The 27534-nt window shown below is 41.4% G+C and overlaps 2 protein-coding genes across 2 annotated transcripts in view; one reads left to right on the top strand and one right to left on the bottom strand.

Moving 5' to 3' along the window:
• LOC144600220 (ganglioside GM2 activator-like) overlaps window positions 1–9313 on the bottom strand; it is a 31612-nt gene extending 22299 nt beyond the window's left edge. The window contains exons 1-3 of the mRNA XM_078411752.1: window positions 9284–9313; window positions 8307–8528; window positions 7977–8145 (exon numbers count right to left, since the gene is read on the bottom strand). Of these exons, the coding sequence (XP_078267878.1) occupies window positions 7977–8087 (111 nt within the window). The 5' untranslated portion in view covers window positions 8088–8145; window positions 8307–8528; window positions 9284–9313. The remainder of the gene's footprint in view (window positions 1–7976; window positions 8146–8306; window positions 8529–9283) is intronic.
• slc36a1 (solute carrier family 36 member 1) overlaps window positions 8856–27534 on the top strand; it is a 47313-nt gene continuing 28634 nt past the window's right edge. The window contains exons 1-4 of the mRNA XM_078411751.1: window positions 8856–9065; window positions 19166–19349; window positions 19815–19905; window positions 25967–26055. Of these exons, the coding sequence (XP_078267877.1) occupies window positions 19195–19349; window positions 19815–19905; window positions 25967–26055 (335 nt within the window). The 5' untranslated portion in view covers window positions 8856–9065; window positions 19166–19194. The remainder of the gene's footprint in view (window positions 9066–19165; window positions 19350–19814; window positions 19906–25966; window positions 26056–27534) is intronic.

Consider the following 27534-nt stretch of genomic DNA (forward strand, 5'->3'; position numbering starts at 1 on the left):
AACGCCTCTCAGATATGGTGTCTAAATTAAATGATAAATGTACCGATTTGGAGGGGCGTCAAAGACGTAAGAATTTAAGAATTGTAGGGGTGAAAGAAGGAAGTGAGAAAGAAATGGGTACTCGGGATTTTGTGGCAGACCTTTTACAAAAAGCCTTAAAATTGGATTACAAACCTTCACTCGGTCGAGCTCATAGAGCGCAGCGAAAACGTACACAGGATGATGCCCATCCAAGACAAATTATCGTAAAGGTGCAACTGGATCATGAATTTGATGATATAATGAAGAAAATGGTTCGAGGTGGACAGCTCCTTTTTGAAGGTGCAAGATTCAGTATCTACCGAGATTATTCGGCAGAAGTCTACAAGAAAAGAGGGCAGTTCATTGAGACAAAGAGAATTTTGAAGAAGGTACCTGATTTGAGATACAGTTTGCTTTATCCCGCAAGACTAAGAGTCTCCTACAAGTCCAAGGAGCTTTTTTTTATAGACCACGAAAAAGCACTGGAATATGCTAAAGATGTCGGTAACAGGATCATAGACTGAAGAATTTACATTACTCCTTAGGAGTCCCGCCAGATCTAAAAGGACCGTTAAAGTTTTTTTTAAGAGCTTTGAGGATATCCGGAAACCGAAATGGATGGAGGACATTGGATAAAACCGTGTCTTTTTTGTTTTCTCTGTTTACTAATCATTGTTATTATCTGGATACTCATATCTAACGAAATATGTAACAACCAATACTTATTAAATATCTATATTACCACTAAAAACTATTAACAAAATTATTAACATTAACATTAATCATAAAAATTTAATACTGTATATGATTGATAACAATGATTAATAATTAACAGTCTTCGATTAACATAGAAATGTATTACACAATTATATTATATAGGAAGATATGCAAGAGGTAAATTAGCCTAAGTCAAAATAAAGTTTGACGGTTTTTCTCTTTAATTTTTAATTTAAAATTAAATTTATGATAGATTTAGCGGGAAAAAATTAATATGATATGTAGAGAATAAACGTAGTGAATTTTTGCTGTTCTAAAATTTTTCTGCAAGGATACGTGCTTATGTATGCATACATATGGGGATGTATATATATATATATGTGGATATCGGGTGTGTGTATGTATGGGTAGGTAAATAAGTTTGTTACTCCCAAAGAAGATATATGAATGTTAGAAATAACCCTTTATTTCCTTTGCGCACGGAGCTGGAATTTTTTTTTTTTACAAAGGCTACGGAAGTCTTTAGAATTCTAGCCACGTTAGTGTGGCTATCACTAACTACACTAATTGTAGAGGTAGTTTCTTTTCTTTCACCCTATATTAATCAACTCTATCACTTTTCTCTTTTTAAATATTTTTATAACTTAATGTTTGAATGGAAAAATAAGACAAATACAAGGAGATGTGCTCGGAAGAGCGATGTATATGATTTTAAATTCATCTATTCGAGGTTCGGGAGCAGGGTCAGGTTCTGTGTGTTGTACCTTCTGCTCGGTTATAGACCACCTTGAAACAATATGCAAGATATTAATATGACAAGAGGGGGTCAGGGAATAACATTTTGTAGTTGGAATGTCAAGGGAATCAATGAACCAATTAAGAGAGGCAAAGTTTTGGCACATCTAAATTTAATCAAAACTGATATAATATTTCTTCAAGAAACACACCTTAAGAAGGAATCTCAATATAGACTTAAAGCTAAGTGGATTGCTGAATCATATCATTCCTCCTTTTCCCACAAGTCCAGAGGAGTTGCAATACTAATTCGTAAAGGAATACCTTTTAAGAACTCCTCAACAATAGTGGATATTGATGGTAGATATATTATATTAGTTGGAGAGTTAAATGGAGAAAAAGTGATTCTTCTTAATGTTTACGGGCCTAATTTCGATAACCCTATGTTCTTTAATAAAACATTTAATAAAATTCCTGAATTTACACAATATAAATTAATAATTGGAGGAGACTTCAATTGTACATTAGATTCATACTTAGATAGATCATCATTGCAAAAAAAAGTAAAATCTCAATCAAGTGTATTTCTAAATTCATTTATTAATACCACTAATATTAAGGATGTCTGGAGAATAGAAAACCCAGTTGGACGGGAATATTCATTTTACTCACCAGTACACAAAACATACTCAAGAATAGATTATTTTTTAGTTGACTCTACGTTTATTCCATTTATTTATAATTCTAAATATCATAACATTATAATTTCAGATCATGCACCTGTAACATTCATGATTAAATTAAATGGAATGTCCGAGAAACAAGCATATTGGAGATTTAACCCACAAATTGTGAACGAAAAGTCATGCCAGGAATATATTATTAAACAGATTCAAATATTTTTTGAGGTAAATGACAACCCTGACACACCTATTGCTCTTATGTGGGAAACGTTTAAAGCGTATGTTCGAGGTACATTAATTTCTGCTCAAGCTTTTTATAATAAAGAGAACAGGATTAAGCAACAAACATTGGAAAGTGAAATCAAACAACTAGATATAGAAAATGCGAGAATGCCATCTACTCTAAAATATAATAAAATTGCGGTATTGAAATATAAATTAAATAAAATGTATTCAGAACAAGTAATAAAACTCTATCAAAAAACAAAACAATTACATTTTGAATTTGGAGACAAACCACAAAAACTATTAGCACGTCAGTTACGAAAAATGGAAGGGGAAAAAATAATTCATAAAATTAGAACAGAGACAGGAGAATTATTAAAAATGCCCAAGGACATAAATGATAGATTTCTCCAATATTATCAGAGCCTTTATTCAACTAAAACCGTAGCACAATCAGAAGGAATAGCAGACTTTTAAAAAAAATGTAATTTAAAAGGTTTAGATTCAAATGATAGAGAAGTATTAGAAAGGGAGATTACGACAAAGGATATTGAGGAGTCTATTGGTTCTTTAAAAAATGGTAAAGCAGTAGGACCAGATGGTTTAGGCTCCGAATTTTATAAAAAATTTTATGATTTGCTTAGCCCACGTTTACATAGACTGTATGAGTATATATATACTCAACAGAAACTTCCAGACACTCTAAATGAATCTATAATAACACTTATTCCTAAAGCTGATAAAGATCCGGAAGACCCGGGATCATACAGAGCAATTGCACTTTTAAATACAGATCAAAAAATTTTAACTAAAATACTAGCGTATAGATTAAGTACAGTGATGAATAAATTAATACACCCTGACCAAACAGGCTTCATTCAGAAACGATACTCATACTATAATCTAAGAAGATTATTTAATATTATATATTCCAAGAGAATTATTAATGAAGATCTAGCAATAATCTCACTTGATGCTGAAAAAGCATTTGATCAGGTTGAATGGTCTTATTTATTTTCGGTGATGGAAAATATGCAGCTAGGGGAGAAATTCTGTACATGGATAAAACTGTTATATACAAATCCCACGGCCAGAATATTTACAAACCAAAGGTTGTCATCGAAATTTAGCCTATCTAGAGGCTGTAGACAAGGATGCCCGTTATCCCCATTATTATTGCGCTTGCTATTGAGGCACTGGCAGAAAGAGTTAGGGGGCATCCGGAAATACATGGATATAACACAAAGGACACAGTGAATAAAATTTCTCTATACGCAGATGACGTATTAATTTACATTACAAAACCAGAAATTAGTATTCCAAACTTATTAAAGCTAATAACCCAATTTGGTTCACTTTCAGGATACAGAATAAATTGGAATAAAAGCGAAATTATGCCAATAAGGGAACATAATAAACAGATAATACAACAATTTCCATTTAAAATAGTAAATGAAAAATTTAAATATCTAGGTATCTATGTAACTAAGATATATACATCATTATTTAAAGCAAATTTCCCCCCATTACTGAACAAACTACATAAGAATATTCAATATTGGAAAACACTCCCTATCTCAATGGTTGGCAAAATTAATGCCATAAAAATGATTTTTTTACCGCAAATATTATACCTTTTTCAGACAATTCCGATATATCTGACAAAAAACTTTTTTAAAAAATTGGACTCTATTGTTAATGATTTTATCTGGGATTATAAGAATCATAGGATAAACAAAAGACACTTGTGTAAATCAAAAATAAATGGAGGCCTGGCTTTACCCAATTTTTGGTTTTATTTCTGGGCAGTTAATATTAAAAATATGAATTTCTGGTTGGAAGAAATAGATCATCAACCAGACTGGTTAAAAATGGAAAAGGAAGATTGTTTACCTTTTGATATTGGTTCGATATTATTTGCTACGTCTAAATTAAACAAAAAAATTTATAGGGAAAACCCTATAATATTTAGTGCTATACGAATTTGGAAACAATTAAAAAAGACATTAAAATTAGATAATTTATCACTTTTTCTTCCAATTGTGAATAATCCTTTGTTTAAGCCTTCATGGGTAGACGGGGGTTTTACACAATGGAAGGATTATGGAATTAAAAATATGGGACAACTTTATAAGGAAGGCACCTTTCTGACATTTCAGGAGTTGCAACAGACTTATGGTCTTCGTGGAAATGATTATTTCAGATATCTTCAACTCAGAGATTATGTAAAATCGAACTCCCAAAATTTTCGAATTAGAAATTCAGAAATTCTTGATGAATGTTGGAACAAACATCCTAATACAGAAAAATTAATATCTTATATATATAATATCTTATTAGACAGTGACATTCCCTCCACGGACTTATACAGACAAAAATGGGAAAAAGAATTAAACCAAGTAATAACGAAAGATACTTGGGAAGAAAGTTTGCAACAAATACATCAGTGTTCACTAAACGCCAGACATTCTCTAATACAATTTAAAGTAATACATAGGTTACACTATTCAAAAACAAAACTACATAAAATTTTCCAACATATCTCACCTAAATGTGATAAATGTCAACATTTAGAAGCTACATTATTTCATATGTTTGCAAACTGTATAAAAATTAAAAAATTCTGGGTAAATATTTTTAGCATAATATCTAAAGTAACCAGCACACAATTGGACCCAGATCCAAAATTAATTATACTCGGAATATTAGAATTAAATCAAACATTTAGAACAACACAAAGAAACTTTATTGATTATAGTTTAATAACAGGAAAAAAATTAATTCTAAAATTTTGGAAAGGCACTACGGCCCCCACAATCAAAATGTGGATTATAGAAATGACGGAGACCTTAAACGTGGAAAGAATCAGATTTTCCCTGTTGGACAAACAGGAATTATTCATTGGAACATGGTCTCCTTTTATTGATTACTTAAAGGGTCAGAATAGTTCAGCACAGGAACCTGACTAGCACTCGGACTAAAGAATGGATGAAATGCTATACTTTGAAATGTACGAATATATCTCGAATGAAGTTTTTGTTATTTTAATAAATTTTTCCATTCTTCTTTAACTAACTTTTTCCTTATCTTAAAATTTGTTTTTGTTTTTATTTTTCTTCTCTCTCTTTTCTTTCTTTACTTCATCTTTTCCTTAGTTCTATCTAGTTTAAAAATTTAAAAAAAAGGGGCAAAAGGTATTGGAGACAATATAATAATAATTGACAATATTATCAATTTAAAAATGTATGACTGTAAAGATGTAAACAGGTTATGTACCTATCTCCAATAAAAATTTATCTATTAAAAAAAAAAAAAAAAAAAAACAAGAAGCGGGAGTATGGAAGAATGACACAGAGGCTGTGGTGATACACCGGTGTTTAAGGCAATAGCTTCTAAAACTATGCCATAAAAATATTACCCATGCAGGTGGAGATAAAATGCTGTATTCACTTAAGTGATATTGGTTGTGGCAGGGTATAGTCCAAGAATATATAATTTATGTGAAGAATAATGAGGGTAAGACATGTTCAACGGTTCTTTATTTTCATGAATTTCACTGATCATGGAAATTCTTGCAAATGTCGCCATATTTTGTCGCCATTTACAAACGAAAAATAAAAAGTTCAAAGTTCATGCTAGATGTACCGGATCCAGGTAAGCCCCAGGCTGCTGCAGGGGCCTCCTCCATCATCCTCGACCAGGTTGACCAGCCGACCGATGTCCCTCTCCTCGCCTGACCATCTCTGTGTCCCGGGGGGCATCTCATGCAGCCGACCTTGAAGGCGTTGGAGGCAATACCATGATCCCTCCCCTACTGGCCCACACCTTGCATCCATCATCACCAGTGGCTCCCTCCTCCTCTACTCTATCACGTCTGGATGAGCCATCAACAGCCTCGCTGGGAGCTTGGGAGAACATTCAAATCCATTTCACTGGACCCCTCAATGCTGATAGGGGTATAAAGTTTGACCTGATTGTTATTGATCATTTCACAAAATGGAAGAGGCTTTGCGACATGTGACTTTTCTGTGACTGCAGTAGTGAAAACATATTGGACAAATACATTGAAAATACATTGGAAAATACAAAGGAGCAAACAAAGGAGCTTCTTGAAAGGTGTCCTGGCAACAGCCATGCAAAGGGATGGACAGTTTTAATGCCTCAGATATTGATGTGATAAAGAGCAATGCCTGGAACTAAAACAAGACGAACAACATTTGATTTAATGATGAGGCGAGGCATGAGATTGTCAGGTGAACTAATAACTGATGTGAGTCAAGGGTGTAGTTTGCAACACCGAATGAAAGAATACCTAGGTGTGTTAAGTGTGGAGGTAAGGAGGATGTCGAAATGGGTGAGAGAACAGCAGGGGATTGCACTGAGAACAACAGTCCCTGAATGAGAATGACCCAACATTGCCCTTTATAGGAGACTAGACAAAGTTGACCCATTGGGCCCAAACCTGTCCTGCATTGGTGCAGCACCCTGTCCTCCCCCCTCCCCTCAACCCCCCCTCCCCTCTCCCTTCTCCCCCACTCACCCCTTCCCCCCTCACTCCTTCCCCCCTCCCTCCTTCCTCCTCCCCTCCTCCCCTCCCCCTCCCCTCCCTTTAAAGTTTAAAATGTAAATAACAAAAAATATAACATCGATTTCAATAAAACGACTTGCATTATCACTAAAGTGACAATGGTGAGTAAGGTGGGCCTAAAATTGCCACGCTATCGTGTACCGTTTTGGCTGAAGTTCAGTCACAAACAAGATAACAAACGAGAGATTTTGTATATAGATGGGGCAATGAGTCAGGAATTTGATTGCAAAGGACTGGGTTCTTGCTGGAGAGGACCATATGAGGTTTTATTTATAACACCGACACGTGTCTGTTTAAGGGAGCCAGCCTGGAGTTAGATGAAGACATTGGTTACAGATTAAAGCCTATGAAACTAAACCCACTTCTGCATCCTTTTCTACAGGATGGACTACTATAAAGATAACAAAATTAGACTATGCCATGCCCCTCCTAAATCGAGGATCAAGGTAACATAGTGGATAATACTGTGGGTCAGGATTTTACTATCTCTCCAAAGGGTCAAAGATCGGTGTGCGGTAATGTCTTGCAGAGACAAGAAAAAAAACTACAGTAATATCCATCCCCCAGGCCTTGCAGTGTACTGATGGAATGAGTACAACTGAATTGATTATGCATAGCTCTGTATGAATGCATGATTATTCATTACATGAATAACATTACATGAATTACATTATATGGCAGCCAAGGATGGCGCGGCGGCAAGTTGGTGAGTCAAGAGTATTTGATTGCCTTATGTACCAGCAATAGAACTATGAAATTTGTAGCCACGTAGAACTGCACATGCTGTTTCACCAAAAGAAGACATGGAGTAACTCAGCAGGTCAAAAAGTATCCCCAGACATGGATATGTGACTTTTTAGGTCTACACCCTTCTTCACACTTATGAAACACCCACACACACACACACAAATATGCAATAATCAATAATACAATAAGTTAACAATCTGTGATACAAGGTAACTAAACCATAATAGTACAAAACTAAAGTCCGCGGCAGTCAAACTTACCGAGTTAGTGGTTAGTGTTGTGCGGTGTTCAAGACAGTGATGGTTGCTGTTCTTGAGCCTAGAGGTCATAATTTTCAGACTCATATACTTTCTTTCCATGTGTTGCAGCATGATGTGGTAAGGGCAGTGTGTGCCTTTGATGATATTCGCTGCATTTTAGAGGCTGCACCTTCAAAAATGGGGATATCACAAAATGTTTTAGAGATACAGCGTGGAAACAGGCCCTTCAGCCCACCGAGTCTGCACTGACCAGGAATCCCTGCACATTAACACTATCCTACACACACTAGGGATAATTTACACTTATACCAATCCAATTAACCTACATACCTGCACGTCTTTGGAGTGTGGGAGGAAACAGAAGATCTCGGAGAAAACCCACACAGGTCATGGGGAGAACGTACAAACTCCGTACAGACAGCACCCGTAGCCGGGATGGAACCCTGACCTCAGCAGGTCAGGCAGCATCTCTGAAGAGAACCTGCTGAGTTACTCCAGCAATTTGTGATACCTTCGACTGGACCAGCATCTGCAGTTACTTTCCTGCACATCCTTCGAAAATTGAGAGGTCAGTTCCCAGGCAACCCCGGCCCCTCCCCTCCCCCTCCCCTCCCCCTCCCCCTCCCCCTCCCCCTCCCCCTCCCCTCCCCCGGCCCCTCCTCCTCCTCCCACCCGGCCCCTCCCCCGGACCCTCCCGCTCCCCCTCTCCCTCCCCCTCCGGCCCCCTCCCACCCGGCCCCGCCTCTTCCCACCCCGGCCCCTCCCCCTCCAACCCCCGCTCCCGCCCTCTCCCCCCTCCGCTCCCAACCCGGCCTGGTCACGTGATCCGACGTTGATTGACAGCATTGACTCCCCCCCGCCAAGGCACGTGCCTCTCGGATGATTGACGACACCCCGGCCCCGCCCCAGTCCGGCGGATCCGGATCCGCCCTGGGCCCTCCGCCAGCGGGTCCCGGTCAGCTGACCCAGCACGTGACAATGCGCCGCACGTGACTTGCCGCCGGTCGGGCTCGAGGACGAGGTGGAGGTGAAGCCGGCGCCGCGTCCGGAGACAATGACGGTTACGGGCCGATTGCAATGAGCAGAGAGGTGAGTGGCCGCGGCACCCATCGCCACTACCTCCTCCAGGCCTTCTGCTGCGGTCGCCCTTTTAACCCTTTCTCCCTTATCCTCTCTGCCCACAGAGCGGCATTGCTTTAATCCCCCTCGGTTACAATTGAAATCTTTTCCTAATCTCGCCTCTCTCATTTCCTTCTTGTTTCAACCTATGCAAGTCATGCTGATATCCTTTGCCTTCGGCCACGTACTGTGTAAACACTAGGAATTGTAAATGCTGCTTTGCAAAACAACGGAGCTAAAGAGTGCTGGAGCAACCTCGCGGGTCCGGCAGCCTCCCTGGAGGACATCGCCTATCTATGTCATCCAGAGACGCTGCCTGATCCTCTGTCAGAGGCTCTGAGTTACTGCAGCGCAAACACTGGAATTGCATCGAAAACGTGCTCTGTTCCTTTCAATCTTTTGCTGAGAACTCTGCCTCCTCCCTCCACTACTATTCTAACGTTTGCATTTTGTGTGGCCAGGTCTCACATGCTCAATTTGTTAATACTGTGAAATTATTGGTACAATATCAGTGAAAGTTGTTGTCAGAAATTAGCAACAAAGGTCTGTGATGAATAAATTAAGGGAGAACCAGTGATCATTTTAAGTAGAAACAAGGAACTGCAAAGGCTGGTTCACCAAGGACAGGCACAAAATGCTCGATTAATTTAACAGATCAGGTAGCATCCCGAGAGAGTGGTTAGATGTCATTTTGGGTTGGGACCCTTCAGCCCTGACCCAAATGTCATTTATCCAAGTTCTGCCTGACCTGCTGAGTTACTCCAGCATTTTCTGTCTATCAATTATTTTAAGTTAATGGCATGTTTTCTTGATTTGAATTGACGTACCCAGCTCTGAGGAGGAAATGCATTTTTTTTCTTTTTTGCTTTTTGTTTGTGTGTGATTTTTGCTTTACTCTCCTGTCAGCTGCCCTCTTATTTACATTTGTGGATCTGCCAATTGAATCAACAGTATGAATTTAGCAAAGAGAACAGATGTTCATGTGGTTACAGTCCTTGTCTTAGTTGTTCTTTTAAAGTTAACTTAAAAAACACTATAGCATATATGATCAGGCCCTTTGGCCCACTATGTCCATGCTGAATATGACACATAGAAACATAGAAAATAGGTGCAGGAGTAGGCCATTCGGCCCTTCGAGCCTGCACCGCCATTCAATATGATCATGGCTGATCATCCAACTCAGTATCCCGTACCCGCCTTCTCTCCATACCCCCTGATCCCTTTAGCCACAAGGGCCACATCTAACTCCCTCTTAAATATAGCCAATGAACTGGCCTCAACTACCTTCTGTGGCAGAGAATTCCACAGATTCAACACTCTCTGTCTGAAAAAAAAGTCCTCATCTCGGTCCTAAAAGACTTCCCCCTTATCCTTAAACTGTGACCCCTTGTTCTGGACTTCCCCAACATCGGGAACAATCTTCCTGCATCTAGCCTGTCCAACCCCTTAAGAATTTTGTAAGTTTCTATAAGATCCCCCCTCAATCTTCTAAATTCCAGCGAGTACAAGCCGAGTCTATCCAGTCTTTCTTCATATGAAAGTCCTGCCATCCCAGGAATCAATCTGGTGAACCTTCTCTATACTCCCTCTATGGCAAGAATGTCTTTCCTCAGATTAGGAGACCAAAACTGTACACAATACTCCAGGTGTGGTCTAAACAATGCCTTGTATAACTGCAGCAGAACCTCCCTGCTCCTATACTCAAATCCCCTCGCTATGAATGCCAACATACCATTCGCTTTCTTCACTGCCTGCTGCACGCCTACTTTCAATGACTGGTGTACCACGACACCCAGGTCTCGTTGCATCTCCCCTTCTCCTAATCGGCCACCATTCAGATAATAGTCTGCTTTCCTGTTCTTGCCACCAAAGTAGATAACCTCACATTTATCCACATTATACTGCATCTGCCATGCCTTTGCCCACTCACCTAACCTATCCGTCAAGTTGCAGCCTCCTAGCATTCTCCTCACAGCTAACACTGCCCCCCAGCTTCGTGTCATCCGCAAACTTGGAGATGTTGCATTCACTTCCCTCGTCCAAATCATTAATATATATTGTAAATAGCTGGGGTCCCAGCACTGAGCCTTGCGGTACCCCACTAGTCACTGCCTGCCATTCTGAAACGGTCCCGTTTATTCCTACTCTTTGCTTCCTGTCTGCCAGCCAGTTCTCTATCCACATCAATACTGAACCCACAATACCGTGTTCTTTAAGTTTGCATACTAATCTCTTATGTGGGACCTTGTAGAAAGCTTCTGGAAGTCCAGATATAACACATCCACTGGTTCTCCCTTATCCACTCTACTAGTTACATCCTCGAAAAATTCTATGATTCGTCAGACATGATTTACCTTTCATAAATCCATGCTGACTTTGTCCAATGATTTCACCACTTTCCAAATGTGCTACTATCCCATCTTTAATAACTGACTCTAGCATTTTCCCCACTACCGATGTTAGACTAACTGGTCTGTAATTCCCCTTTTTCTCTCTCCCTCCCTTTTTGAAAAGTGGGGTTACATTAGCTACCCTCCAATCCTCAGGAACTACTCCAGAATCCAAAGAGTTTTGAAAAATTATCACTAATGCATCCACTATTTCTGGGGCTACCTCCTTAAGCACTCTGGGATGCAGCCTATCTGGCCCTGGGGATTTATCGGCCTTTAATCCATTCAATTTACCTAACACCACTTCCCGACTAACCTGGATTTCACTTAGTTCCTCCATCTCATTTGACCCCCGGTCCTCTGCTATTTCCGGCAGATTATTTATGTCTTCCTTAGTGAAGACAGAACCAAAGTAGTTATTCAATTGGTCTGCCATGTCCTTGTTCCCCATGATCAATTCACCTGTTTCTGACTGCAAGGGACCTACATTTGTTTTAACTAATCTTTTTCTCTTCACATATCTATAAAAGCTTTTGCAGTCAGTTTTTATGTTCCCTGCCAGTTTTCTTTCATAATCTATTTTCCCTTTCCTAATTAAGCCCTTTGTCCTCCTCTGCTAGACTCTGAATTTCTCCCAGTCCTCTGGTAGGCTGCTTTTTCTTGCTAATTTGTACGCTTCATCTTTTGTTTTGATACTATCCCTAATCTCCCTTGTTAGCCACGGATGCACTACCTTCCCTGATTTATTCTTTTGCCAAACTGGGATGAACAATTGTTGTAGTTCATCCATGCGGTCTTTAAATGCCTTCCATTGCATATGCACCGTCAACCCTTTAAGAATCAATTGCCAGTCTATCTTGGCCAATTCACGTCTCATGCCCTCAAAGTTACCTTTCAGAAAACCGTTCAGAAACCGTTGTTTCTGAATTAACTAAGTCACTCTCCATCCTAATGAAGAACTTAACCATATTATGGTCACTCTTGCCCAAGGGGCCTCGCACATCAAGACTGCTAACTAACCCTTCCTCATTTCTCAATACCCAGTCTAGAATAGCCTGCTCTCTCATTGGTTCCTCTACATGTTGGCTTGGAAAACTATCCCGTATACATTCCAAGAAATCCTCTTCCTCAGCACCTCTGCCAATTTGATTCACCCAATCTATATGTAGATTGAAGTCACCCATTCTAACTGTTTTACCTTTGTTGCACGCATTTCTAATTTCATGTTTGATGCCATCCCCAACTCTACTACTACTGTTAGGTGGCCTGTACACAACTCCCACTAGCGTTTTCTGCCCCTTAGTGTTTCGCAGCTCTACCCATATCGATTCCACATCCTCCAAGCTAATGTCCTTCCTTTCTATTGCGTTAATCTCCTCTCTAACCAGCAACGCTATCCAACCTCCTTTTCCTTTCTGTCTATCCCTCCTGAATATTGAATATCCCTGGATGTTGAGCTCCCAGCCTTGGTCACCCTGGAGCCATGTCTCCGTAATCCCAACAATATCATATTCATTAATAACTATCTGCACATTCAACTCATCCACCTTATTCCGAATGCTCCTTGCATTGAGACACAAAGCCTTCAGGCTTGTTTTTACAACACTCTTACCCTTATACAATTATGTTGAAAAGTGGCCCTTTTTGATTTTTGCCCTGGATTTGTCTGCCTGCCACTTTTACTTTTCACCTTGCTACCTATTGCTTCTATCCTCATTTTACACCCCTCTGTCTCTCTGCTCATGATCCCATCCCCCTGCCACATTAGTTTAAATCCTCCCCAACAGCACTAGCAAACACTCCCCCAAGGACATTGGTTCCATTCCAGCTCAGGTGCAGACCGTCCTGTTTGTACTGGTCCCACCTCTCCCAGAACTGGTTCCAATGTCCTAGAAATTTGAATCCCTCCCCCTTGCACCATTTTTCAAGCCACGTATTCATCTGAAATATCCTCCTATTTCTACTCTGACTAGCACGTGGCACTGGTAGTAATCCAGAGATTATTACCTTTGAGGTCCTACTTTTAAGTTTATCTCCTAGCTCCCTAAATTCACCTTGTAGGACCTCATCCTGTTTTTTACCTATATCGTTGGTGCCAATGTGTACCCTCCCCCTCCAGAATGTTCTGCAGGCGCTCAGAGACATCCCCGATCCTTGCACCAGGGAGGCAACATACCATCCTGGAGTCTCGTTTGCGGCCGCAGAAACGCCTTCCACTCTTTTTCCTCCCCTCTTTTGCCGCAGAGCCACCCACGGTGCCATGAACTTGGCTGCTGCTGCCTTCCCCTGATGAGCCATCTCCCCCAACAGTATCCAAAATGGCATATCTGTTTGGGAGGGAGATGACCGCAGGGGACTCCTGCACTACCTGCCTACTGCTACGCTGGCTAGTGGCCACCCGTTCCTTTTCTGTCCGCTTAACCTTTACCTGCGGTGTGGCCAACTCACTGTACGTGCTATTCACGACCTTCTCAGCATCGTGGATGCTCCAGTATGAAGCCAACCGCAGCTCCAACCGTTCAATGCGGTCTGCCAGGAGCTGCAGCTGGACACACTTCCTGCACACGTAGTCATCAGGGACACCGACAATATCCCTGATCTCCCACATGTTGCAGGATGAGCATTCCACGGGGCCGATCTCAACTGACATGTCTTACCCCCAAATTAAATCGACTCCCTCTTATCCTTTAAACTGTACGTTTACTAAAAAGCACTGTACCCTTAACTCACTGAACCCATAACTCGCTGAACCCTTAACTCGCTGAACCCTTAACTCGCTGAACCCTTAACTCGCTGAACCCTTAACTCGCTGAACCCTTAACTCGCTGAACCCTTAACTCGCTGAACCCTTAACTCGCTGAACCCTTAACTCTTTTGAAATATAATTGCTTTTCTTTGTTTATTCAAGCTTTCTCCGTTTACCAACTAAAATTCTTGTTTTTTATGGATAGTCAATTGCTCATTTCTTCTCTTAACGTATAAAAGATTTTATCATGTTACCATTGCCTTTCTATGTTCAGAGGTCTAAATTTGTTTGTTTGGCAGTAATGTGCTGCTTAAAAGCCTATCTGATGCTCTCGTCTAAATTTACTTGAGCTACCATGAGAATGAATTTTGTACTGTATTCGTTGACGTAACTTCTGTTTTTGATTTGTCATCTTTTTCTTGTTCCTGCTCATCTGAACCACAATCTCATTTTGACCCTTGGTTCATTAAAATCTATTTGAGCAATTGAAAATGAAAGATTATTGTAAGAAATACCATGTGATAATCGGGTACTGTGCTCGTAAATGATCTCTTGCTATTAAGCTTTTGTCTAGACATTGTACACCATGAGAGAGGAAGAGAACAAATTTGCTTAATAAGAAGTTAAATTGTATATTGAATAGTATTACTTAAATAATCTTCATTTAAAAATTATTTTAAATATTCTTTAAGCCAAGAATCAAGCTTGGACTTGTGTAATAAAATATTAACTTACATAAGAAATTTAGACATTTTTAAAGTTGATTCTGTTCAAATCTAGCAGAGCAGAGGTTTATTGATTGACTAGTGAACTTATTTCACGTGCAAAGTTTATAAATTAAATTCAACCTCTAACTTAATGCAGATTAATAGAGACAGATAGGTAGACCCAGATGAGGCATAGATGATGAGCAGATGATATGTGAGGGAGGGGTAGTAAAGATAAACCAAGGGAGAAGTAGCCCATGTAAATTAGTGTGGGTGATGAGCTGATGGAAGCAGATGGGAGGGTAATGAGTCTAGCTAACAAGGGAAACGTTGAGCAAAGGGAGGACTGGTGGGAATGGAAAAGAAAGAAAGCTGGGAATTTGAGAGTTAGCCAGAGATTGCAGTGAGTTTGAGAAAGATCGTTGTATCCTCTCTAGCCAAACGTAAGGTCCCAGAGGACTGGACAATAGCTAATGCTGTTTCTTTGTTTAAGAAGGGATATAGAGATAAACCAGGAAATCTTAGACCAGAGAGCCTAGTTGAAAATGCTACCCCAAAACCATTGGGCTGTGGGCAATGCATGTAGAATATTAGGTGCTGTTCTTGTCTGCATTTGAATGAATGAATGAATGTTTATTGGCCAAGTATGCATATACAAGGAATGTATATACAAGGAACAGCACCTCATATTTCGCCTGGGCAGTTTGCAGCCCAGTGGTATGAACATCGACTTCTCCAACTTTAGATAGTTCCTCTGTCCCTCCCGTCCCCTCCTCCTTCCCAGATCTCCCTCTATCTTCCTGTCTCCACCTATATCCTTCCTTTGTCCCGCCCCCCTGACATCAGTCTGAAGAAGGGTCTCGACCCGAAACGTCACCCATTCCTTCTCTCCCGAGATGCTGCCTGACCTGCTGAGTTACTCCAGCATTTTGTGAATAAATACCTTCGATTTGTACCAGCATCTGCAGTTATCTTCTTATACAAGGAATGTGCCTTGGTGCTCCGCTCACAAATGACAACACAAACATACAGTTAACAATTAAGAATAAAGCATAACCACATCAAAACAATAAGGATACAACATTACAGTCTAAACATGTGGGTAAAAATAAACCCTAGCAAAAAAGAGACTACAGACTTTGGTTATTGAGTAGAACTATCACGCGTGGAGAAAAACTGTTTTTATGTCTGGCTGTGGCTGCTTTGACAGTCCGGAGTCGCCTTCCAGAGGGAAGTGCTTCAAAGAGTTTGTGGCCAGGTTGAGAGGGGTCAGAGATGATCTTGCCCGCTCGCTTCCTGGCCCTTGCAGTGTACAGTTCATCAATGGGGGGAAGGTTGCAGCCAACAACCTCCGCTGTACGAATGATCCGTTGCAGCCTCCGGATGTCGTGATTGGTGGCTGAGCCAAACCAGACCATGATGGAGAAGGTGAGGACGGACTCAATGATACCAGTATAGAATTGGACCATCATTGTCTGTGGCAGATTGTGTTTCTCCAGTTGCCACAGGAAGTACATCCTCTGTTGGGCCTTTTTGACTGGAGTCGATGGTGGCCCCCCATTTAAGGTTCTCGGAGATGATGGTTCCAAGGAACTTAAATGACTGCACAGATGTGACTATGGTGTTGTTGATGGTGAGTGGGGGGAGGGGAGAGGGATCTCTTCGAAAGTCTACAATTAGTTCCACTGTCTTTAGAGCATTGAGCTCCAGGTTGTTGCGATGGCACCAGGACACCAGCTGTGTCACTTCCCCTCTGTAGGCAGATTCCTCCCCATCCTGGATCAGTCCAATCAGGGTAGTGTCATCCGTAAACTTGAGGAGCTTGACAGAGGAGTCTGTGGAGGTGCAGTCGTTGGTGTAGAGAGAGTAAAGGAGAGGGGAGAGTACGCAGCCTTGCGGAGCTCCTATGCTGAGGGTCTGCAGGTCCGAGATGTGCTTTCCCAGCCTCGTATGCTGCTTCCTGTCCGTCAGGAAGTTGATGATCCACTGACAGAGGGGTCAGGCACAGTCAGCTGGGAGAGTTTGTAGTGTAGTAGCTCTGGAACAATGATGTTAAAAGCAGAGCTAAAGTCCACAAACAGAATCCTGGCCTAGGTCCCCTTGCGGTCTAGGTGCTGGAGGATGAAGTGCAGGCCGAGATTGACTGCGTCGTCCACCGATCTATTGGCTGAGGATGGAGGTTAGTATGAGAAGGGGAGATGAAATAACTTACAACTGGAAGTTCAAAATTGCTGTTGCGACAGACTGTAGGTGCTTTACAAAATTGTCACCTAGTCAGCGCTTGGTCACTGTTGAGGAGGCAACATTACAAAGACTGTATGCATTAGGCTGGGTTATAGGATGTGTACGTAATTGTCTGCCTCACATGGTAGCAGCAGCAGTAATACAATTGTTGGTATAGCCGAGGAAGTATTGGGAAAGGGGTGCCTCTGTTTTCACGTTTAACTCTTCCCTTTTTTGTATTGTTTCCGAGTAACCCCTACCAGCCTGTATCAACCCACCCTCTCACACCTACTTATTGGTTATCTCCCCTGATGCAGGGTCACAACCCAAGACATCAACCTTCCCTTTGCCTCCACAGAGGCTGCCTGATCCATTGAGCTCTTCCATCTGTTTTTATTTCACCAGATTCCAGCATCTGCAGTCTCTTGTCTCCATCTTTGTGAATGAAATATATTTGGACTTGCAGAGGGCATCTGAAAACCCCTCTTGGGATGCCTTAAGTTGAAGCTTGCGTAATTACTAGCAATTTATTGACCCACTCAGGAAATTGATGCAGGCAGGAAACATTAGAATTAATGGGTGGAAAGTTGAATGGCAGAATGTGATTTGTGCTCTCAATTTATTGAATTTTGAAATTGCTTCAGCGATATAAATTATATTTTGAAAATTGCTATCAAGTGTATAAATGGAAGAGCTAACTAAACCAAGTGTACAAAAATAGGACTCAAAATACTGGAGTAACTCGGTGGGTCAGGCAGCATCTCTGGAGAACATGGGTCAGTTCTACCCTTTATCTACCCATCTGCGTATCAAAACCCAACTCACCTGTATCAACCTATTACTTTAACTCCCCCTCTCCCTCCCATTCTCACATTGACCTTCCTGTCCTGGGCCTCTTCCATTGTCAGAGTGAGGCCCAGCGCAAATTGGAGGAGCGGCACCTCATATTTCGCTTGGGCAGCTTACACCCCAGCGGTATGAACATTGACTTCTCTAACTTCAAGTAGCCCTTGCTTTCCCCCTTTCTCGCCATCCCCTTCCCAGTTCTCCGACCAGTCTCTGACTACATTTTATCTTTGTTTGCTTTATTACCTTCTCCCAAACAACAATGATCTATTCTACATTTTCCTTTATTTCCATTCTCTTTGTCCTGTTTTCACACCTTACACTTCCTTATCTATACACTCCCTTTTGTCCCCTGCCCCTCCTCCCTCCCTCTCCCCACCCACACCACCAACAGTGTGATGAAGGGTCCTGACTTGAAATGTCACCAGCATCTGCAATTCATTGTTTCTACTATTTGTACAAAAATAGGAAACTAGAGGAATTTTACATTGAAGTGTGTGTCCATAGACCTTTGAAGGTAGAAGTGCAGACAAGTGGCATAGATAAGATTACAAGATACTTCATTGGCAGAAATGTGGAATATCATCAATGCTAAAATTAGCTTGTTTTAAAAAAAGGTAGAGTTAGCAAATTTGTGTACATTTCTAATCATATTAAAGTAGGAATTTGATAACAATGCACTGGCAACACTGATATCTACTGTTCTGTACATGACACAAATATCGATGCAGAAATCTGTGAAAAAGAAGTATGGTGAGTTTGGAAGAATGATGGCTAATTATGTGGATAATGCAGGAAAACAGGAAACAGAAAGCCATGCCTCATTTAAATGAATGTTATAAACCAGTGCCTCCCAACCTTTTTCATCCATGGCTGAAAATTGAAATGGTGGATTAACACCATCATGATTGTATCTCTCTATGAATTTGTATTTATCCCTCTTTACCTGCCCCCCCCCCCATTTGTTTCAGAAGTAGATGAAAAAATGACATTGCTCTTGAATGGCATGCAGTCGGTTGGCTAAATGGCCATACTTGTATTGTGGAATAAAAATGCAGTACTGAAAAATGCAGTACTGTTCAGTTGGGGAACAAAGTGCTATGTTTACAGCTAATAAAATTAGTCATGGCATTCTACAGTTACTTTCAATATCTTTAGTTTTCAGTATTTGCTGAGAGGCAATCACCATGTCGACCAGAAGGTTGAAAAATGAAGATTACAATGATTATAGCTCGACGGAAAACAGCCCAGACAATGACAGCTTCAACTCTTCAACTGACATCTCAGGATCACCACCAGCTTTGGGAAATTACCAGCATCTAAATGAAAAGACTGGCATAATGTGAGTGTTGTAAACTTTTGAAACAAAACTCCTATAGCTTTTATCTCAAATATTCTCATTGATTTAAATTAGGTAGCAGTACTTTGTTTTCATCTGTGGGTGATATGTTCAGTTTGATTGAAAAATGGTAATATTTGGAAAAGTGTGTTTTGAGTCTCGACAGATGAACAGTTAGCTGATTAGTAATTGGGGTGATAGTGCATGAAAATAAACTCTGACAAGGCTATTAGAGCTGTATGAATGTGAATCCTTCGAAGCAGGAACACAAACTTTATTTTGAAACAACCATTTGAAATCTTCTCTGACATTGTAAAATAATCTCTGATGAAATTTGGATAAAGCGAAACAGCTGCAGTTTTGAATCTGAACTATTGTTTTCACTTTGAGGCTTCAGTTAGAGCTGGGCTGTGGGGTTAGATAATTATTATGGAAATAAAAGGTTTTAATTTGTTTTTATCTTTTCAGATGGCCAGAAGCATTAATTCACTTGTTAAAAGGCAATATAGGAACAGGGCTGCTTATCCTTCCTCTTGCAGTGAAGAATGCGGGTATTGTGGTGAGATGCTTCAACTTTAATGGGCTTTGCCTAATCGGCTTTTGCTTCATTCTCTGCCCAGTAATGTATGGTATTAAATGCAATAATCCCGATGCCTAAATGTTTTGGGATTGTAAATGAATTCAATAGACAATAGGTGCAGGAGTAGGCCATTTGGCCCTTCGAGCCAGCACCACCATTCAATGTGATCATGGCTGATCATTCTCAATCGGTACCCCGTTCCTGCCTTCTCCCCATACCCCCTGACTCCGCTATCCTTAAGAGCTCTATCTAGCTCTCTCTTGAATGCATTCAGAGAATTGGCCTCCACTGCCTTCTGAGGCAGAGAATTCCACAGATTTACAACTCTCCGACTGAAAAGGTTTTTCCTCATCCCCGTTCTAAATGGCCTACCCCTTATTCTTAAACTGTGGCCCCTGGTTCTGGACTCCCCCAACATTGGGAACATGTTTCCTGCCTCTAACGTGTCCAACCCCTTAATAATCTTATATGTTTCGATAAAATCCCCTCTCATCCTTCAAAATTCCAGTGTATACAAGCCTAGTCGCTCCAGTCTTTCAACATATGACAGTCCCGCCATTCCGGGAATTAACCTAGTAAACCTACGCTGCACACCCTCAATAGCAAGAATATCCTTCAAATTTGGAGACCAAAACTGCACACGGTACTCCAGGTGCGGTCTCACTAGGGCCCTGTACAACTGCAGAAGGACCTCTTTGCTCCTATACTCAACTCCTCTTGTTATGAAGGCCAACATTCCATTGGCTTTCTTCACTGCCTGCTGTACCTGCATGCTTCCATGTGGTTCTCCAATCAAGTAGTTCCCTAAATGTGTAAATAGCAGAACGAAAGATAGCTGAACTACAAAAAGCACAAGCATACACATAATCTGAACTATTTCTGAGATTGTTATACTGTCTCAATCCACTTGCAAAACAAGAGTTGCTAGTGTACATTAAAAATGGTCAATGTTTTATCAATCATCAAATAATTTACGTGCCCTACATTGAATGTCAAGTGAGTTCAAGTTCAAAAATAGACAATAGACAATAGGTGCAGGAGGAGGCCATTCAGCCCTTCGAGCCAGCACCGCCATTCAATGTGATCATGGCTGATCCGTACCCCGTTCCTGCCTTCTCCCCATACCCCCTGACTCCGCTATCCTTAAGAGCTCTATCTAGCTCTCTCTTGAAATAAACACCTTATTTGCCCCCGTGGGGCAATTTCCAAAGGCACTTAGAGCAGTACAAAAACTATTGGGGGTGAGGGGGGGGGGGGGGGGATTAGCAGGGTGAGCAGCAGGACAGGGGTGGTTGGGAGTTGAGGAGCTGAACAGCCTTGGGAACAAAGGTTGCCCTTCTCCTCTGTGTTCTACAGCCTGGGCAGCGAAGCCGGCGTCCTGAGTGGAGCCACTCAAACTCAGAGAACAGGACGTGTGAGGGGTCATGTGAAATCCTGCCTGCTGACCGTTGCATCTGCTGGTCGCATAGGGTGGAGAGGGCACTGACAGGCAGTCCGATAATTTTGGAACAGACTTTGGCTGTACTCTGCTGGCGATTTCTGTTCTGAAGGCTGATGGAGTGGAACCAGCAGGTGAAGGAGAACGTGATGACGCTCTCAATGAGGGAGTAGTAAAATGTTATGAGGATGTCCTTGCTGACCCCAAAGTTGAGCTTCCTCAGGAGATACTGCCGCTGCTGGCATTTCCTGAGGATACCCTCTGTGTTGGAGGCAAATTTCAGCAGGTTGTCGAAGACTGTGCCCTGGTACTTGTATTCCTCAACAATCTCCACAGGCTTCCCTTGGATAGTGGTGATGACTGCCGCGGCCAGTTCCCTCTGCTTGTTGGAGAAGATCACTACCATCTCCTTGGTCTTGTTTGCATTTAGTTCAAGACAGGGGTTGTCGCACCACTCCACAAACTCATGAAGAGCTGAGCTGTGGTGCTGTGAGGGGCCTGAGAACAGAGGTCCATCTGTGAGTCTACTGCCTTAATGATTTGGTTTTTGATGACCCTCTCCATAGCCTTAATCACAAGAGAGGTGAGAGCCACACGCCTGAGGTTATTCAGTACCTTGATGATGCCCTTTTTTGGTATGGGAATAACCGGAGTGTTCCCACAGCTGGGACACTCTGCCGCTGGCCATGGAGCTCTGGAACACGCCCCCTAGCTGCTCAGCACAGCACTTCAGGGTACGGCCACTGATGTTGTCTGGCCCAGGTGCTGAGTTCGCTTTGGTCTTTTTGAAGGCTCTTACCATATCCTCTATGTTAATGGTGAGGGCAGAGTCTCAAGGTTTGAGTGCAGAGATGGTGCATCTCACTGGGTGCTGTTGTCTGTCTCGAATCTTGTGTAGAAGGAATTGAGGTCATCAGGTAGCGATGCTGGGCTGCTGCCTGCAACCTGAATAAGCTTGCCGGTGGTAAAAGCCGTATTCACAGCTGCCATGTTCTTGTGATCCTGCCAAGCTGAGCGGAAGTTCCCTCGCGTGAATGTTTGCTCCACTTTGACTTTGTATTTCAGTTTAGCGGTTTTTTTGGCACTCTTGACTTCTTTGTTAACCTCCTTTTTCTCAGTCTCAGAGTCGGTGAAGAAGACTCTCTTTTTCTTATTGAGGATTTCCTTGAGTTCTTTAGTCACACACGGTTTATTGTTGGGGAAGATTGTAACCTTTTTGGTGGGAATAATATTGGCCACACAGAAGGAGATGTATGATGAAACTGTGTCCTCTTGCTCATTGATGCTGCTGGACGGGGCTATGAGGTTATCCCAGTCAGTGTCTTCAAAGCATCCCTGTAGCCTGTCAATGCTGTCATTGGTCCACTGTTTGATGGTTTTAATTACCTTCTCTGTCCTCCTTACGACCGATGAGTAGGCTGGTGCAAGCAGAATGGTGTGGTGGTCAGCAGAGCCTGGGGGGGGGGGAAGAGCGATGGATCTGTGTGCATCTGGGACTGAACCATAGCATTTATCCAGTGTCTTTCCCAGGCGGGTGGTGCATGTGACAAACTGATAAAGACCTTTAAACTTCTTTGGTTCCATCATTTTCCTTTGGAAAACTAGCTGAACCCATTGAATTTCTTTATCATTGTATTTGCATTGTTTATTTGATTGAAGAAGAGTGGTTAATTTTAGTGAATATTTGTCACTGAGTGCGGGTGAGTATTTAATACAAAATTTAAAGCAATGTTGACCTCTGATTTGGTTTTCAGCATCGCCACACCTTGCTTTGGGGGAAGGGTGGAGTGAAGAAACAACATAATTTTGTTTTCCCTTCATTTGTTTTTTGGCTTAGTTTAGAGATGCAGTGTGGGAACAGGCCCTTCGGCTGACCAGCAATCCCCACACACTATCTTAAACACACACTTGGGGGCTATTTACAATTATACCGAAGCCAATTAACTTACAAACCTATTTGCAGTGTGGGAGGAAACTGGAGCACCCAGAAAAAAACCACTCGGGTCATGGGGAGAACGTACAAATTCCGTACAGACAGCACCCGTAGTCAGAATTGAACTGGGTCTCTGACGCTGTAAGGCAGCAACTCTACCGCTGTGTCACTGTGCCACCTTGTTTAGGCCCACTACTTGTTCTAATTGTCTTATTTAGTTCCAAGTGTCTTTAGTTCTCCACAATTTTGAAGAGAACAATATATTATAGGAAAATGGGTTGGTGACAGGAATATTCCCTCCATCTTTTAAGATGGCAGTTCAACATAATAAAGAACAAAGCACTCCTTGATAATTTGGTTTTCATTTCCTTAGCATGGTAATTCAGCCAGTTTGTTGCTGGATTCTGCTTATTTGAAGTTCATGCAATCTCATTTCATGCCTTTCTTTATATCCTGGTGTGAATCCCAAGCGACCCTGGGATTTATCCACCTTCATTCTCTCCTGAGGAGCAGCAGATGCAAATTACTCGTTTAGTACCTCGCCTAAATCTTCTGAATCCAAGCACAAATTCCCTCCTTTGTCCATCAGTGGTCCTACCTTCTCCCTGGATACCCTTTTGTTTTTAGTGTACATATGACAAGCATTGGGATTTTATATAATCTGGTTTGCCAAAGCCATATCGTGGCCCTTCTAAATTGCCCACTTTAGTTCTTTCTTGCTTTGTCGTCTACAAAGGCCTGGTCTGCTTTTATCTTCTTCAACCTTACATACATTTCCTTTTCCTTTTTCTTTTTGACCAAACTTATAAATGCTTTGGTCATCCTGGGTCCCCTTAGTTTGCCATCCTTATCCCTCCTCCTACTGGAACATGCCCATCCTGAACTTTGATTAACTGGCCTTTAAATGACTCCTGCATGTCTGAAGCTGACTTATCCAATAACACCTGCACCCAATTTATTCTCCCTAGCTCCTATCTAATAACATTGTAATGTGCCTTCTCCAACTTCGTTCCTTCCCCCAAGGTCCAGACTTATTTCTGTTCAAAACAACCATAAAACCTATGGAGTCATTAGATATATTGAAACCAGAGATTTACAGATATTGGATCAACAAGGGAGTAGAGATGTACTAAAAAAAAAAGGTTTTGGATCAGTCATTAAACAGCGGAGCAGTATTGCTGGCCGATTGGTCTTCTCCAGCTCCTGTTTATGTTCTAAAGTCTAACCACTGTTCCCTTCGTGATTAGTTTGTGGCCATCTTGTATTTATGTTTTTTAGTTGTGGAACAGTTCCTAAGCTCTGATCGAATCACCAATCATAAGAAAAACAAAATCATCAGTCACTCCGTCAAAAGCTTTCTAGCCTTTTATCCCCTGGGCGATTCAAGTGTTTGACTTGATGTTGCTTAAATATTATGAGATTATCTACTTCCATCACCACCTCAGACAATGCCTGATTCCAACCACACTGTTTATGGGGAGGAAGAAACCTAAGTGTTCTATCTCTCACCTTAAATCTATGCCCTCTTGTTTTTGACACCTCCATCCAGGGATAAAGATTCTTGCTATCAACAAAATCTATCCTGCTTACATTCATCTGGTTACCCCTCAGCCTTTACTCCAAGGAAAATAAACCCAACCTATCCAGTCCCTTCTAATAAGTAAATGGTCTAATTTGGACAAGATCAGGGTAATAAGTGATAGGAGTAGAATTAGGCCATTTGGCCCATCAAGTCTACTCCATTCAATCACGGCTAATCTACCTCCTAACCCCATTCTCCTGCCTTCTCCCCATAACCTCTGACACCTGTACTAGTCAAGAATCTATCTATCTCTGCCTTAAAAATACCCACTAACTTGGCCTCCACAGCCTTCTGTGGCAAAGAATTCCACAGATTCACCATCCTCTGACTAAAGAAATTGCTCCTCATCTCCTTCCTAAAAGAACATCCTTTAATTCTGAGACTATGACCTCTAGTCCTAGACTCTCCCACTAGTGGAAACATCCTCTCCACATCCACTCTACCCAAGCCTTTCACTATTCTGTATGTGTCAATGAGGTCCCCCCTCATTCTTCTAAACTCCAGCGAGTACAGACCCAGTGCTGACAAACCCTCATCATAGGTTAACCTACCCATTCCTTCTCTCCCGAGATGTTGCCTGACTCGCTGAGTTACTCCAGCATTTTGTGTCCATTTTCGATTTAAACCAGCATCTACAGTTCTTTCCTACACATTCCTGGGATCATTCTTGTAAACCTGATCACTCAATATCATTCAAAAGCCGACCTTCCTTGTTATTTACAATTGGTATTTTACCAATGTATCTTTTAGCATTTTTATTGTTGCACTGAATCCATCCAGGTGAATGTAGATCCATAACAAACTCACTTGAATTGTAAAGGATGGAATGGTGTTATTTAAGGCTTGCAGGAAATGGTAATGATTGGCACTTTAGCACTGCCATCCCTGTGTCAGTCCAAGCCCGATGTATAGATCCTATTTTAAGTCTGTTGCTCGTCAATTATGTTGCCCCTTAGCTGCGTGAAAACTAAAGTTATTTGCCTGAGGGTTTAAACAGATGTATCCGTAACAACATTGCACTTCTCATGGCATAAGCAAGCAGACTGGTGTGTAATTTGTTTTAATTCCCTTTTCTGTTGGTCCACAGCTCGGTCCAATCAGCATGGTTGTCATGGGAGTGTTGGCTGTGCACTGTATGCAAATGCTGGTCAAATGCAGTCGCTATCTATGTATTAAGTAAGTTTGTCATTTTATATTAAGGTTCTCCTATTGTGAGAATGTTTCTGAATTGTCATGCTTTTGAATTGGTGATCCATAAAAGGACTACCTTAATTTAATTGAAACATGGTTTTGGCGAGTTAATGATTACAAATGAACTGAGTTCATTTTTTAATAGGGTGATACATGTTTGTCTTGTCGATCGGAGGTAAGGTGAGCCACTTGCAGCTGAATACATAGCCACTGATCTAGTTGAATGGCAAATCTTGATTTCCCCTGATCCTGTCTCTGTTGGTCTGGTGATATTAATCCTGTTAAGTAATATGGAGATGTTTCAGCTCCTTTAGCTAATTGCCCACTGCTTGTTTTTCTTTCATGGGATATGGGTCTCGTGGGCAAGAGACTAGCATTTTAAAAGTGACAACACAAGTATATAGTGTGGTAAAGAAAGTGAATGGTACGTTTGTCTTCGTTGTCGGGGCATAGTGTATTGGAGTCAGGAAGTCTTGACACAGCTTTTAAAAGCTGGGCCACATTTGGAGTATTGTATGTGGTTCTAGTTGCTCCATTACAGGTAGGATGTGGAGGCTTTGGAGAGGGTGCAGAAGAGGCTTGCCAGAATGCTGCCTGGATTAGAGGGTTTTAGCTATAAGTCGAGGTTGAACTTGGATTGTTTTTGCTGGAGGTTGAGGAGAGACCTGATAGAATTATGTGAAGGTATGAGAGGCACAAATAGGGTATACGGGACCTTTTTCCCCCCATGGTGGAAAAATAAAATACTAGAGGGCACAGAGGCGTAGCGGTAGAATTACTGCCTTACAGCGCCAGAGCTCCTGGGCTAATTCTTGTAAACCTCCTCTGGACCCTCCCCAGGGCCAGCACATCCTTCCTCACATGTGCCAAAAACTGCTCACAATACTCCAAATGTGGCCTGACCAGCGCCTTATAGAGCCTCAGCATTACATCCCTGTTTTTGTATAATAGCCTTGAAATGAATGCTAGCATTGCGTTTGCCTTCTTTACAACCTATTTGACTTGCAGATTAACTTTTTGGGAATCCTGCACCAGCACTCCCAAGTCCCTTTCCACCTCCGATTTCTGGATTCCTCCTGATTTAGAAAAGATAGTCTAAGCGTTTATTCCTACTACCAAAATGCATGACTCCACATTTTGCTACACTATATTCCATCTCCACACTTTGCTACACTATGTTCCATTTTTGACTATATTCCATCTTTCCATACCAAGTCTTTGACTTCTAATTTCATATCTCACATGATTCAGTAAGATGTATTCCAACTTAAGACAATGTTAAATTTCACTTTCACTAATATGAGATGCCTAGTACCTTTATTCTTAGTCATTGTTCTCATGTGTGACCATCATTTCAAGCCATGTATAGTTTTTCTAAAGTCTTTACAAAGGCATCCTACTAATAATTCTTTTAATTGCTACCTGGGGAATTATTTGGAATGGCTTTGTTTTTCTGAATGACTT

This window comes from Rhinoraja longicauda, chromosome 14 (assembly GCF_053455715.1).
Source record: "Rhinoraja longicauda isolate Sanriku21f chromosome 14, sRhiLon1.1, whole genome shotgun sequence".
NCBI classification, from domain to species: domain Eukaryota; kingdom Metazoa; phylum Chordata; class Chondrichthyes; order Rajiformes; family Arhynchobatidae; genus Rhinoraja; species Rhinoraja longicauda.